Raw genomic sequence first — 15,837 nt, 5'->3', positions numbered from 1 at the left:
TCAACATGCTTAATTAGTCCTAATTGTCGTTATGCAGAACGAGTTTATCATTCACCTCCCCATACACCTGAACTAATTATGCAGCTGTGATTCTGTCTATAGAAAATGTCTGTCTGTGTATTTCTGTGCGTTGAATCTGGCATCACGAGGAAAGCACTCCAGATGCTGCTCAGTAAATTCGACAAGACTTTTGTCATTTGAACGACAAAAATGCCTCCAGGCTGGTATTAAGAAGCTGCGATGAAGACACAATCTCAGAGACGTCCAGCTTGTATGAAAACCCATTCCAGTTGCCAACGATTAGGCTGTCACTAAGCCAAGCCGCTTTCACACCAAAGGGCACAATATAAACCAAAAACGACGTCGACGACAAAACATCCTATCAGTCTTTGTCTCTTTTTACAGCAGCTGAGAGCCTCACTCAAGGCCAGAGAAGCAATTGCTCCTCTTAATGCTGGGAGCGGCTGATTGGCACGACGAGGGCGCTGAAATCACTGGGGCATTTGATCATTTGTCTCATAGTTTATAGACCCAGAGCTGCACCTTAACTTGAAGTTTCAATTCGAAACATTAATTTACCCCTTCACAAAGCTCTCATGGTCGAGGAATTTAGCTGGAAGTGTTTACGGTTTACTCTGGCTGTAACGCAGGCTGTTTGTTTGCTTGTTTGTGTAGATCATACAGGACCGAGTGCTTCAGCAGACCTCCAGGAGCAATCTGATGTGGAACAGTCATCCCGGCGGGCTTTTCACACTGCCGCAGTACTCATCCTACCTGGGCGACTTCCCTTTCTTCTACGCCAAACTTGGTAATTGACAATCACCTTCTTTATAGCGCATAGTTTGACAAAAGCTCTTCTCTGCTCCTCAGATACATAAAACATCAGCCTATATATAAATAAAGTGTTTCTTGACTACTTATTCAAACAACCAGTTCTTTATTCACCATTGCATTGCAAACAAGCAGAGACGTTACAAACTGCATGCGGCACTTCATTCACGATAGAGGTGGGCGGAGTTATGAGGTTTGACTGATGGTATGAGGAGCCAATGTCAGCATCTGCAAAGTTACGACGCTTGTTTTGAACAATGTAAGGCTGAACACCGTTACTGACAATCGTCAATTTTGGCTGCGTGAGATTCTCCAGTTTTGTTGTTGTTGAGCAACCGAAGCGCAAGCTGTTAAAGCTCCGCCCTCTTCTGGAAAGGGGGCGGGAGCAGCAGCTCATTTGCATTTAAAGGGACACACACAAAAACAGCTTGTTTTTGCTCACACCCAAATAGGGGCAAATTTGACAAGCTATAATAAATGATTGAGTATGTATACATATATAAATACATATATACATACAATTAATGTTGATTGCATTATCAGCAAATAAATTGAACATAAACAGAATAAAGATTTATTTTCATCATACCATCCATTAAATCACAAAGCTGATAATGTATAGTCACAAAAAAATGTCATCCTCATTTTCCAAAGTAAGGTAAATAAGATGGTATTTCCATCAGCTTCTGAATTCGCTCTCTATTTTCAGTTCATTTACGCTCACTGCATAGGGAATAGTGAACAAGTGAGTGATTTTGGACACAGCAAAAGTTTCTTTAATATTGTGACATCCTTTTCTCCTAAACTTTTAGAAACTAGTCCTGCATGACGTTTTGAGGTTATGTTCAAATGTTTCTGGAATTAATGAGCTTTCTAAGACATGACAGACAGGCATTATGGGACTTTCAGATCCTCTTTCATCTTTTACAGACGTGGGTCTTCTTGTCACAGCCAAATGTGTGACTAGCCTCATTCAAAACCCAAGTTGTGTTGTCTCTGGTTCTGTCCTGTCGTCATCTGATTTATTTTTAAATACCCTCTCCTGTCATCTCTTAATTGCAGAGGTGGCTTGATATCTACAAATTTACCATGTAGCTAAGTGACAACCATTGTACGACGTGATAGATTATCGACGAGCCCTGTGTAATTGGATCGCAAAATCCATATTCACAATCTAAAGTCGCGCGTCGCACAGTTGCTAATGCAGCCCACGCACGCCTCTATCTTCATCTGCGGTGCTTGTCAGGCCAATCAATATGAAGCCGTTGATTGAGCACCTCTTGTTAGTGGGAAAATGCGAGTGTAAAAAGAAAAGTGGTAACCCATAAGAATTATCATCTTGTATCTTTGCAAGAATTATCATATTATATTGTCACCGCTGCACCAATTAAACATGCTGAGTTATTTTGAGACGAGGGAAACACTCTACAGGATGGTGCCAACTGTCTGTTATTATTATCTCATGGGCAATAGTCGGGGGAATCTATAGAGAGCGATTAAAAACAGTGTGCATGATATTAATGCTATTATCGTTGATTGTAATTAAACATGTCATTTGTTTAATAACTGTAAAACTTGGATTAATTATCTCCCATTAAATCACACTTCAGTCATACTCCGTGAAGAGGCCTTTTACAAAGTCTACTAGAACAGGTTTTCCTGCTTGAATGTTGATTATTTTCCTCATATTCTCCATTGTTGCAGCTCCTCTCTTCCCAGTCTGTCAGTAACGCTCTGTTTAGTTCCTGTCTCTATGAAGCCCCTCCTTCTGAAAAGCACAATGTGCTCTGATTGGTCGGCTGGAGCAGTGTGTTGTGATTGGTGTTTGGGAAATGTCCCGCCCCTTACCATAACCACCAGTTTCAACACACTACTAACTAACTCAACCAGGCCCCGCCCCTTTATTAGATATTTTACCATATTTAAGTCCATTCCATAGAATTCTATTGATTTTTTTTTTTTTTTGCCCCCAAAATCTGCATAGATCTTTTTATGTATAATTTTTGTCTGATTATGATTCTAATCTAATCCTCTCAAACTAATTCTCTTGTTTTTTTAGGGATCAAGCCGAGTCCTAAGTTCACTGCTGTTATCCATGCCGTCACGCCGCTGGTTTCTCAATCTCAACCCATTCTTAAGCTCCTCGTCTCAGTGTCCAGATCTCAGTACTGCGCTCAGGTAAGAGCACCTGATTAATTCAGGAAATTAATGGGAAATTATTGCATATATTATTGCATACATATATGCATAAATCATTGCATATATAATTGCATTTGCTGAGAAATGTCCTAGATGAAGATGATTTAAAGACAAAAGCTGGCTTTAGTGCTTTTTTATCAATGTTTTTATTCATAATTAATAATTCAATATTTATTATTTTTTTAATTAATCACACTTAATTAGTGGTTTTCAACTAGGAGGCCATGGGGCCTCAGGATGACTTAAAAATATTTAAATTAATAAATTATTACTAATATATTAAATATATGAAGGCCCCGCAAAATATTTGCTTCTACTATAAAGAAAAAGCTGCTCAATTTCAAACTTTTTTTATTTACAGGAACTAGGAGTGACGATATAAATTAATTTAATTAAATATTGAAATATTTATATAAATATTCTAAAGTATATTTGTAATACAACATGTACTTAAAATAATTAAATTAATAAATTATAAATAATTTCAATAACAATGTTTTTCAGGGTTTACATTTTATTAAAACTGAATTTACATGACTTTTTGTTTAGTCATTATTTTTATCATTATTTTTTACTCACAAATAGCAATTTCTACCCAATAAAATATCAATAACTGGAAAAATGTTTATTTGTAATAGAAATGTCCATGATTTTTCCAGTTCTAGAAGTCAGAGTTTTAAAATTCCTCATATATCCTGGTTTTCCAAGTCCGCAGGATCCGTGGTTCTTCAGTAAAAATGAATAAAAATACAAAATACAAAAATATAACACAGCTTACATCTTGAGTTTTAGCTGTTTTCGCTATTTTAAAGTATGTTTTGTCTTATTTTAAATCATTTTAAGCCCTCTTGAGGTCTCCTTGAAACTGTGTAGTGTGCCCGAACCTCGGAAAATGCTGAAATTTGTTGACGCAGTTTGATCTGATGAGGACACCGAGCGATGTTGTGTTCCTCTTGAAGACGAGTGGATATCTCTCAACGTTGAAAGCGAATTGAAGCGTCACACTTTGCATCTGGACGGCTCGTCTCTGCCGCCCCCTCAGTTTTTACACCCCTCTTAAACCTCAGGGACTAAATCAGAGCCCAGCAGCCCAAGAGTTTCCATGGCATCCACTGCCTTCTGAAGTGTTTACCACCCTGGGAACTGATACGTATTGATTCCTCTCTAATGTGCAGGAGAGAGAGAGAGAGGGGCTAGTGGGGGAGGAAGACGAGGGGAATTAAATGCAACGCTGACTACATGAAGCATGTTGCGCTCACACAGGCTGGCGGTTTTCTCAGACGGTCTCCTCTCTTCTCTGCGGGAGGGCTTGAAAAGGCCACAGAGCGCTTGGCTTTTGTTTCTCTGGCGGAGCTTGAATTGAGCACGCTCTACTCCGGCTGAAGTGGAGGGATGGGAATAGCAATGCTAGGCTCCTTTAGCTACAGTTCTTCAGCTGGAGTCTTTGCGCAGAGAAGAGGAAGTAGAGGAAGGAGGGATATAAATAAACAAGAGGAGAACGGCGGGCGTCTTTTGAGCTCGTTCTGGCAGGCTAGGTAACTGAGACTGGGACCCACCGCTGTGAGTGACTGCGCATAAACCTACAGTTGATAGAGATGCCGTCTGCGTGTAAAAGACATAAAAATAATGAGTTAAAAATGCCAAATTTAATTAGGCATGTGAAAACTACTTAAAGGGTCCCCACAGGTCCTTAAAACTCTTAAAATGTCTTACAGGTCATTAAAAAAAACCACACGATATTGTCAAAAAGATTCTCAATGAATGAATATGGACAGTATTTGATATTCTTGAAGCTGCTTTGCTGAGCTCTGTTATTAGGATGACAAAAAGATTTAAAAATTACATTTTTAGACTAGATTGCCTAAGTGTTCTAACGGCGCTTGTCAATGTCAAAATAATTGAGATGACCAATCAAATCAAAGAAGGCGTGGCTTACTGTTCACAGAAGACGAGTGCGAATTCCAATGCAAAACTTCAGTTTTCAGTAAGGATTATTTGATGACAGGCTGTTGAATTATTATAAAATTTCTAATTTCTATTTCTAATTATTAAACAACCGGGTACCACACCTCAAGACATTGTTCGAATGTTTTATTTCAAGACATTTGCCAGGTTTTTGTCCTTAAAATGTTCTTGCGTGTAGGACTAATTTCTTCCGCATCTCATCCAACGCCTACGTTGCTAATTCCAAAACGTCATTTTAGAGCTAGTAATGGAGGCTTGAGCCACTGATAGCAGAATAATGCAGATATTAATGCAGTTATAGAGAGAGAGATTAAGTATGTATGAATTACCTGAGTCTGGTCGTCTCTCAACAGCATTCGGCAGCAATTATCTACTTAAAGCAAAACTGTAAGTTTATCTGCTTCAAAAACAGCGCAGTTATTACCGCACTAGTGAGAAATGTCTTGTAGCTTTTAAGTTGCTGAACTATTTTACTGATAAAATCGTAAGAGCAGCGCTGAGCGTGTCTCTGTACTATTTGTGTGTGTTTGAAAGCACAGGAGAAAGAGTATTTGCTTCCCGTACATAAAAAAACGTAATAAAGCATGGAAATAATTGGTTGTTTTTATCCTATTGTTTACTATATGTATTTGCTTGGTCAGTGTCGTTGAGTGTTTTGCTGTTGTCGGCTGTAAGGACCCTTGAAATAACTGAAATCTTTTGGCGAAGTGATATGGAACTGTAATGCGGTCAAGACCTGCCTGGAACTAATTTATCCGTGCGTTTTCCTGAAAATAAGTGCACACCTTAGAATGTTCATCAAGCATTCAACAGCCCTGTAGTATAACAGTAAAAGAGCGCATGGAAAGATGTTTCTTTTAAAGAATTCGCTGTTTAAGGACTACAACAAACGGCTGGTAGGGACTACAACGAGCTTCTTCCTGGGTTAGTGACATCACAAACCCCAAAATTTACATAAACCCCGCCCCCGAGAACACAATCTCCATCAGTGTCCGATCCAGTTTGAACAATGTAAGGCTGAACACCGTCGTCATTTTGGCTGCGTGAGATTCTCCAGCTTTGTTGTTGTTGAGCGACCGAAGCGCGAGCTGTTAAAGCTCCGCCCTCTTCTGGAAAGGGGGCCGGGAGCAACAGCTCATTTGCATTTAAAGGGACACACACAAAAACGGCGTGTTTTTGCTCACACCCAAATAGGGGCAAATTTGACAAGCTATAATAAATGATCTGTGGGGTATTTTGTTGGTTATGTTTGTAGGATTTTGGGCATTATATAAATACTAAATTATCTCTAAGCTATCGTTTCTATGGATCTTAGTAAATAAATCTGTTGGACAACTAGTTGACCGCACTTTACAATTGATTGATACTTTAAATCCACCCGAGGCTTCACTCAGAATCTGTCAACAATATTAAACATCCATGACCATTGCTGGTCATATCTCGTCCATGAACGCTGTCTGCCTTATCAAAAAATCCAAACCTCAGGCTTTGTTTTGTTTCTAAGAGTTTAAGTAGTTTAATTATGTCTCTGATCTTATTATAGATTATGGAATGCTTAGAGTTTGAAGAGGCCTCCTGATCCTCCTGCATGTAATATCATTAGACAGTCGAGCTTTCGTTTATTATGTTCTGTGCTTTGAGAGCTGAGTGAATCTGCGATTGGGAGTTAATGAAATGAAAGATGTGCTTAAGTAAAAGGCTCGATGGATGTTTATATCACCAGCGCATTAAAACTGGATTTTAAAACGAGTGCATTAATACAGTACTTTTTCACTTTGAGCAGCTCTTGCGTGTGTTAAAATGGTGTTCATAAAGTAGCAATTGAGCCTGAATCATTCCCAAAGCACTCCTTAATAAGTGCCACAAAAAAAAAAAAAAAGAATCATATATAATGTAATATAATATAATATAATATAATATAATATAATATAATATAATTCAGTTTATAATATAATATATAATTTTATATATAAAGTAATACAAATTTTAATTTCAATTTAAATAAAATAAATGCTATATTAATTTCAATACATTTGAATAATTTATTTCAATTTACTTTTTTTATTATTGGGGAAAATTGCACTTGTTAACAACAAAAAGTGCCACAGAAAAAATTTAATAAAATTATATATAATAATATTATATATATATATATATATATATATATATATATATATATATATATATATATATATATATATTATACAATTTGTAATATTGTTATAATATAATTTTATGTATAAAGTAATAAAATATTAATTAAAATAATAATAAAATATTGATTTAAATATAATAAATGTTATATTAATTTTAATACATTTTAATAATTTAAATATATATATTTTTTTATTGGGGATAATTGCATTCATTAATAAAAAATAAAATAAGATTCATATATAATATAATATAATATAATTTTATATTTAGAATAATAAAATAAAAAAAAGAAAAGAAATTTTAATAATTTATTTCAGTTTAAATATTTATTATTATTGGGAAAAGTTGCACTCATTAACAACAAAAAGTGCCACAGGAAAAAAAAAAAAGATAAATATATAATAATAATAATAATATAATTTTATATATAAAGTAATAAAAACATTTTAATTTAAAACTAATAAATGTTATATTAATTTCAATAAATTTTAAGAAGTTATTACAATTTAAATATTTTTTATTTTTAGGGAAAGTTTATGCACCTCATTTTTTAATATCAAAACCAGAGAATGTCGCTGATATAAAATTCTCATTTATATGCATTTATTTTTCCTGTGGGTTTTCAGAACAAGCTGATAGTCTATCAGTTTTGTTGTACATGTAAACACTCTTGATTTGAAATGTAATTTTATTTAATGTAAATATTGACTTTCAATAAATTTTAATCATTTATTTCAATTTAAATAGAATTATTTTTTTTATTTTTTTTAGTGGGGGAAACTTCATAAACAATCAGCAAGCTTTCTCTTTCACGCCTCTCATTGCTTTTCCATCAGCTTATTCAGTTTGCGCATGTATTCATGTTTTGATGTCAAACCTGATCATTTCAGCATTTTAAATTCTCATTTATATGCATTAATTTTTCTGGTTGGGTTTGTAGAACGAGATGATTTTTGATAGTCTATCAGCGTTCTGTTGTGCACGTAAACACACGCTAACTCTTGATTTGAAAAGTCCCTGAAACCCCTGAAAGTGTTGGGTTGAGTCCAACCACTCGAGCGCTCTTAATGAGTTATTTAACCCGGCTCTGTGAACCAACTGACTTCTAAATCACTGAGAGGAAGAGCCCCTCTAAAACCCTCCACATGAAACATTTATGAGTGTTAACGTAAAACCAGAGCAGTCACTTCAGCTGGAGGTGTAATCACTCAAACACACTTGAAAGTGACAAAACAAAATGAATATAAAATCCTCACGGCTATTACAAGCTGTAAATTGAAACCGACACAGCATCCCTGTAACGCTGTCAGATCCACGACATCCCAGGATAATGCAAACACCAGATACACATAAATGCGTTTGAATTTCACGCACTCACTGTCACATGCTCTTTTAATGACGTGTGAATATGTATGACATGTAATATTATAATTTGTATTTAATTTCTGTGGGAAGAAACGTATAAGCTGGGGACTGGATCAGATTGAGTTAAGGTGATGTTCGACCTCAGTAATAGAAATGCATAACTTTTGGAAATCTTTGTGTTGCTGATGTCTCTTTCTTTCTGTTTTATCTCAGATTATTGTATTGTGGAACTGTGACAAGCCTTTACCTGCCAAGCATCGATGGCCGGCCACCTCAGTGCCCATCATCGTCATCGAAGGAGAGAACAAGGTGATTTTAAGGTTTTTCATCTTATGCTACTTAAATATGCCTATGTCCTTATTTTTTTTTAATATAATAGTTCTGTGTGTGTGTGTGTGTGTGTGTGTGTGTGGAACAGAGAGGGACTGTGAGTGTTGTTTCCCAGTGTTTGGAGTGGAGAGGGATTAGTTTTCCTCTGGTGAGGGAAAAGAGCAGTGAAGTAGTGCCAGTCAGCCTGTGGTTTGTACGGCTTGTGGCTGTCTTGTTTACAGAGTTACAGAGTGTGTGTGTGTGTGTGTGTGTGTGTGTGTGTGTGTGTGTGTGTGTGTGTGTGTGTGTGTGTGTGTGCGTGTGTGCGTGTGTGCGTGCGTGTGTGTGTGTGTGTGTTCCCACCCAGACTAGCTGACGAGGAGACAGCTCTTTTAAGCCATGATTGACAGCCTGGTCCCACGCCACATAAGTGTAGCTTTGGGCATTTTCCTTATTAAACACTCCCGTTCGTACAGTATATGAGGTCCTGCAGAGAATACTGTGCCATTCAGACTCTCACTTCCTGCGGTACGACTGAGCTGCTCTGGCTTTCATTAAAGACTGCATAAAACCACATCAACTACATATTGAGAATTAGTTTAGTTTCTGTGTGAAGTGCAACAGTCAGAGGGAAATAATATAGGGCGGGACTTATTTTGAGATTTTGAGATTTTGGTGTGTTGTGAAAAGTTGTATTTAAAATTATTAGCACATTTAACGCACTTGTCTCGCCCCCAGGCCTACATAGGTCAGCTGACATTTCATACAGTTGATTGATGATGAATATGATGCAGGGCAACTTCTCACTGCGTGATGAAGCCTATAGAATGCAGTCAGAATGTCCCTAAAATTCAATTTATGGGGCAAAAAATGCCCGTTTGAGTTTTTATCTCATATTTACATCATAAGTTAAGCAATATCACATGAGTAACAAGCGCAAGATCACAGGGGTTCTGTTTTTCTGTCCAGAATGGCACGAGTGTAAATGTGATACTGATATTATACAACAGTTCAATAAATAAGAAGTTAATATTGTTATTTTAGACACAATATTGTCTGTTTTGTTCAATTTTGCCAACGAAAATATAAAGACAAAGCAGAACTGTTCCTCTCCGAGCCACACGCAGAGGTGTTTTATTTCTGAATCCGTGTTTTGAATCAGTCGGGTGAACCAACGAATCAAATGAATGAATGATTCAATGTCTTAATCATTAAGACATTTACCGCCACCTACTGGCAGTTTTAGTTTCTTACTTAAGAGTATAATTTCATTTAAAAAATTTCATATTTCCATAGTAATAAAAAAAAAAACAGCTTCTTGCTGAAGCTAATTTTTGTAATGTCTATTTGATGCTATACTTTAAATTATCTTTTGGGAGTAGTTTCTTAGCCAAATTTGATGTGCGATTAATTTGCAATTAATTATCATGTAATTAATTAGATTAAAATTTTTAATTGCTTGACAGCCCTATATATATATATATATATATATATATATATATATATATATATATATATATATATATATATATATATATATATTAAAAAAAAAAAAAAAAAATTGGCAAAACCAAAAATTATAGTAATTAAATTTAGGTAATTGAATCCTGATGTTCTCAGGTGTTATACACAAAATATATGCTGACAATCAAAACGCGTCATCATTATCATCATCATCATCATCATTTTGGTTAATGATTTTTAGGCCTTCAAAACTATTTTGGCCGAAAATTTTTATTTTATTTTTATTTATTTATTTTTATTTTTTTTGCTGTTTCATCTGAATATTTTCTGTTGTTGAAATTTTGGTGCATTCTAAATTTTTGCACAACTATATTTGTGGCGTCAAATGATCGTTTCCAAACAGGTTTGCTTTAAAGGGTTAGTTCACCCAAAAAAGAAAATTCTGTCATTAATTCCTCCCCCTCATGTCGTTCCACACCCGTAAGACCTTCGTTAGACCCGTAAGATCTTCAGAACACACATTAAGATATTTTTGATGAAATCTGAGAGGTATATGACTCATCCATAGACAGCAATATAATCAACACTTTCAAGGTCCAGAAAGGTACTAAAGACATCGTTAAAACGGTCATGTGACTGCAGTGGTTCAACCTTAATGTTATGAAGAGACGAGAATACTTTTTGTGCGCAAAAACAAAACAAAAATAACGACTTTATTCAACAATCTCTTCTGCGTCATTCTCATATGTTGTTTACGTCCAGCGCTTCCAGGTTCTACGTCACAATGGCGACTCATTATTGGCCGGCTCCTGCGTCGTGCTGATCATGTGATCAGTTTCGGCCAATACTGAGCCGGCATTCGGACGTAAACACGGAAGTCTTCACTGTGCGTCACCTGCGTAAGGATAATAACAGAGATTGTTGAATAAAGTCGTTATTTGTGTTCTGAAGATGAATGAAGGTCTTACGGGTGTGGAACAACATAAAGGTGAGTAACTAATGTCAAAATTTTCATTTTTGGGTGAACTAACCCTTTAAAGTCAGCATGAAAGGGGAGCTGCGCTAGTCTTTTCTATTGTGACGTATATTGAGTGAGACGCTTCTCAAACAAGAACAAATGTAGGGCGGGGCTTGATTTTGTCTGTGAGGAATTGATTGGATGGTTGTGATTTTTCTATTGGTGGATCTCATGTGAGTGACAGGTTGCCCCGCCCTCATCATCAGAGAAGAGAAGAGATGCTGACGCAAGAGGGAGGGGAAGATATTCTGAATCAAGATTATGAGGAACATGAATTTAAAACAATGATGTGCATGGATAAATAATTTATAATAAACTGCAGTAAGAATTGTTCATTTTGATTTCATAGTGACTGTAAACACTGTTCAGTATGACTCTCAATGTTCAGATTTTATTCTGTGGTACAGCACTGTGGCGTCTGTGGATTTGAGAGAGAGAGATGTGAGATTTCTCATGTTAGATTTAATCCTGACTTCACTCACCTGCGCGTTCCTCATCTTTCACCTTCATATTGTGACTGTGACTTTCTAGAAGTGCAGATTGCGTCTGGAGCGATCCCTGCGGCAGTGTGTCTGATGGAAGGCTGTGTGTGTGACTGAGGGGGATTTACAACAGGAAGTGTGTGTGTGTGTGTGTGTGTGTGTGTGTGTTATTTCCAGTTAGACACAGTCCTCTTTCGGTGCATTTATGACCCCCTGACACTGTTTTGACGTTCTGTATGTGTTTTGACCCAAGTTGAATTAAAGTGTTTGCATGTGCGTTTGTTGATGAAGCTCTGAAGCTCTGTGTGTGGGTGGCCTGTTGTTGTGCGATTATTGTAAGTCTCATTTTGTAAATTTCAGCATTTTATTAGTGACCAACCGCACATACACAATAACCAAATATTTGGACTTTATTCCAAACAGAAAAGAGATGCTTTTTTTTCTCTCTAAGTGCCTGTTTTCACCAAGAACGATAAAGATATAGTTGGATCTGACTGAATATGTTTCGCTTCTCTCTGCAGGTCATGAGCAGCCGGTTTCAGCCGTATGACAGTATCATCAGTGATGCAGTGTTGAGTCTGGATGAGGACACGGTGTTGTCGACCACTGAGGTACAGTCTCTCTCTCTCTCCCTCTCTCTCTCTCTCCCTCTCTCTCTCTCTCCCTCTCTCTCTCCCTCTCCCTCTCTCTCTCATACGTCTGTGACTCTGTTAGTCTGTGTCACTTCCTCCGAGTCCTCACACTGTTTCCCTGCTATTTATTTCTGCAGATCGAAAGTTTCTTTTTTCATTTTCTGTTTCTATTCACGGACGTGAATGTCATCTTTCTTTTTTTGTTTTTGTTTTTTGGTGTCATCAAGAGGTCCGAGATGTTTTATGCTAGGGCTGACAAAGTTACTGTGTGTGATTTAGTGATGCATGAATTCATGAATAGTGAGTGTGTGAGTGAGTGTGTGAGTGTGTGAGTGAGTGTGTGAGTGAGTGTGTGAGTGAGTGTGTGAGTGAGTGTGTGAGTGAGTGTGTGAGTGAGTGTGTGAGTGAGTGTGTGAGTGTGTGAGTGTGTGAGTGAGTGAGTGTGTGAGTGTGTGAGTGAGTGAGTGAGTGAGTGTGTGAGTGAGTGTGTGTGTGAGTGTGTGAGTGTGTGAGTGAGTGTGTGAGTGTGTGAGTGAGTGTGTGAGTGAGTGTGTGAGTGAGTGTGTGAGTGTGTGAGTGTGTGAGTGAGTGAGTGAGTGTGTGAGTGAGTGTGTGAGTGTGTGAGTGTGTGAGTGTGTGAGTGTGTGAGTGAGTGTGTGAGTGTGTGAGTGAGTGTGTGAGTGAGTGTGTGAGTGTGTGAGTGAGTGTGTGAGTGTGTGAGTGAGTGAGTGAGTGAGTGAGTGTGTGTGTGCGTGTGTGTGTGTGTATGAGTGTGTATGTGCAAGTCTGACTGTGTGAGTCTGTGTGTACATGAGTGTGTGTGCGAGTGTGTGTGCGTGAGTGTGTATGTGCAAGTCTGACTATGCGAGAGTGTGTAGGAGAGTGTGTAGGAGAGTGTGTAGGAGAGTGTGTAGGAGAGTGTGTAGGAGAGTGTGTAGGAGAGTGTGTAGGAGAGTGTGTACGAGAGTGTGTACGAGAGTGTGTACGAGAGTGTGTACACATGGGTGTGTGAGAGTGTGTGTATGAGTGCGTGTGTGTGTGTGTGTGTGTGAATGAGTGTGAGTGTGTGCGCGTGTGTGAATGAGTGTGAGTGTGTGCGCATGTGAGTGTGTGTATGTGTATGAGTGTGTAAGTATGTGCGAGTGCGTGAGTGTGTGCGTATGAGTGTGTACATGAGTGTGTGTGTGTGAATGAGTGTGAGTGTGTGTGTATGAGTGTGTAAGTATGTGCAAGTGTGAGTGTGCGTGAGTGTGTGCATATGAGTGTGTACATGAATGTGAGTTTGTGTGTGTGTGCGAGTGTGTGTGCGTGTGATTATGAGCAAGTGTGAGTGCATGTGGGTGTGTGTGTGTGTGTGTGTGTGTGTGTGTGTGTGTGTGTGACTATGAGTGTGAGCGTGTAAGAGTGTAATGCATATATATATTGTATGTGTTAGGTATATGTTTACAATTATTAATCTCACACATCAGTTAATATGCGTATAGTTTAGCCAATCATATCAGAGGTCATTTACATATAAAAGTTTTATCAGTACAGTAGCCAGAACAGCTTGTTTAATGAAGTGACCAGAAAGATGGAAAATGATCCGGCTGTTTTTGGTGCAAAAACTCCCCGACTATCATCAGAAGTGTGCTTTAGGGGACAAGAGTGCCTTTTTCTGGCCCCAGATTAAAAGGAGCATCCACTGCAGCTCACAATAGGGTAGATGTCGGATCCATAACTCCGTAGCGCCTTAAAGTCGCCTTATCGTTTGAGCAGGAGTGTGATCGCTCTCCTCTTTAGCCGTTCTCAGATTAAACCCCCAACCTTTCAGCTGGCAGTGCAGATATTGCAACCACTGTGCTTCCGCCACCCATAATCAGCTCAGCATGGCATCTTCAGCCCTCCATTCCTCCTCCTCTCGGCTTCTTTCTGTCCTCTGCGTTAGCGGTGAGAAATGGCCGTCTCTTATCAGAGGCAGCAGAGTCAGCGTTCACACAACCGCCTAAACCTGTCTTCCCTCCTGCGCCTTCCTCTTTTCTTCCTGAAATGGATATCTTTAATCATGTGTTATCTTGACCACACTGCAGGAAAACTCCAATTACTCTTTCTTTCTTGATCTCCCCCTCCCAAATAACCCTATTTATGTATCTGGAGACGTACATGTGAGGCGGATGTTCTGCCGGTGGGGTTCGGTGTGTATAGTTAGTCTGTTTGCGTGTGGTTCAGTTCAGATCCAGCCGCTGACACTATTGATGTGTTTCAGTAATTATTTGTTTAAATGCTTTGATCTTAGAAAAAGGAGGGCATCTTCTCAGCCAGCAGCGCTGAAAGCGTGTCTGGCTTTTGTCATGAGAAAACTCTTTATTCGTTCTTTTAACTCTTTGTAGAGCCGGTTTGGCGAGTGGTTTCTAACTCGAGCTCATCGTTGCCTTGCAGGTGGACTTTGCCTTCACGGTGTGGCAGAGTTTCCCGGAGAGAATTGTGGGATATCCTGCCCGCAGTCACTTCTGGGACAATAATAAGGAGCGCTGGGGTTACACCTCTAAATGGACCAATGACTATTCCATGGTTCTCACCGGAGCTGCCATTTACCACAGGTACACTGAGATAAAAATAGGGCAGAAACTTCAGCTTATAAGACTTAAAAAATATACTTTATTGGCACGGCTGTATTTCTGCTGCCTGAAGATGAACAAGAGTTTGAGGTCAGTAAGCTTTTTTTATTTAGACTTTTATTCCACAAAGATGAATTAAACTCATCAAAAGTTAGTTAAACCTGAGAAATGCTGTTCTTTTCAACTTTCTATTCATCAGAAAAGTATCACCGTTTCCACAAAAATATTGATTTTTTTTTTTTTCAAATGTTTCTTGAGCAGCAAATCATCATATCAGAATGATTTCTGAAGGATCATGTGACACTGAAGACTGGAGTAATGATGCTGAAAATTCAGCTTTGATCACAGGAATAAATTATACTTTACTATATATTCACATAGAAAATGGTGATTTTAAATTGTAGTAATATTTCACTATTTTTACTGTATTTTTGATCAAATAAACACAGCCTTGGTGAGCAGAAGAGACTCTTTCAAAACATTAAATAATCTTACTGACCCCAAACTTTTGAATGGTAGTGTAGTTTTGTTTTTACAGTTTCTACATCACTATAAATAAGTCATTGATGAATAATGTTTTTAAAAGTGGAAAAAAAACATAATGGAGATATAATTAATTTTGAAGTGTTAAGTGTTAACAATGAGATTATGTGGTTTTTATAATCAATTAACACTGCTTTTGTCATTTTTTACAAGATCGACAAAATTTGTCACCAAAAAAGTTTAACCAAAATTTCGGTTTTACCGAATGACAATTTTGGTTACTCCGAATGACGATATTTTAAAACAATGCTAACAGGCTGATATCTAGCAAAAGG

The 15,837-nt window shown here is 37.7% G+C and overlaps 1 protein-coding gene across 1 annotated transcript in view; it reads left to right on the top strand.

Moving 5' to 3' along the window:
- The window catches only part of ext1b (exostosin glycosyltransferase 1b), a 91,766-nt gene that overhangs the window by 69,199 nt on the left and 6,730 nt on the right, over window positions 1-15,837 (top strand). Inside the window, exons 5-9 of the mRNA XM_051873133.1 lie at window positions 676-808; window positions 2,891-3,009; window positions 8,731-8,826; window positions 12,312-12,401; window positions 14,841-15,001. Coding sequence (XP_051729093.1) covers window positions 676-808; window positions 2,891-3,009; window positions 8,731-8,826; window positions 12,312-12,401; window positions 14,841-15,001 — 599 coding nt within the window. The remainder of the gene's footprint in view (window positions 1-675; window positions 809-2,890; window positions 3,010-8,730; window positions 8,827-12,311; window positions 12,402-14,840; window positions 15,002-15,837) is intronic.

The sequence above is a fragment of the Ctenopharyngodon idella genome, chromosome 19, assembly GCF_019924925.1.
Source record: "Ctenopharyngodon idella isolate HZGC_01 chromosome 19, HZGC01, whole genome shotgun sequence".
NCBI classification, from domain to species: Eukaryota; Metazoa; Chordata; class Actinopteri; order Cypriniformes; family Xenocyprididae; genus Ctenopharyngodon; species Ctenopharyngodon idella.
The sequence above is the reverse complement of the archived record's forward strand: the minus strand, read 5'-3'. Positions and strand labels throughout refer to the sequence as shown.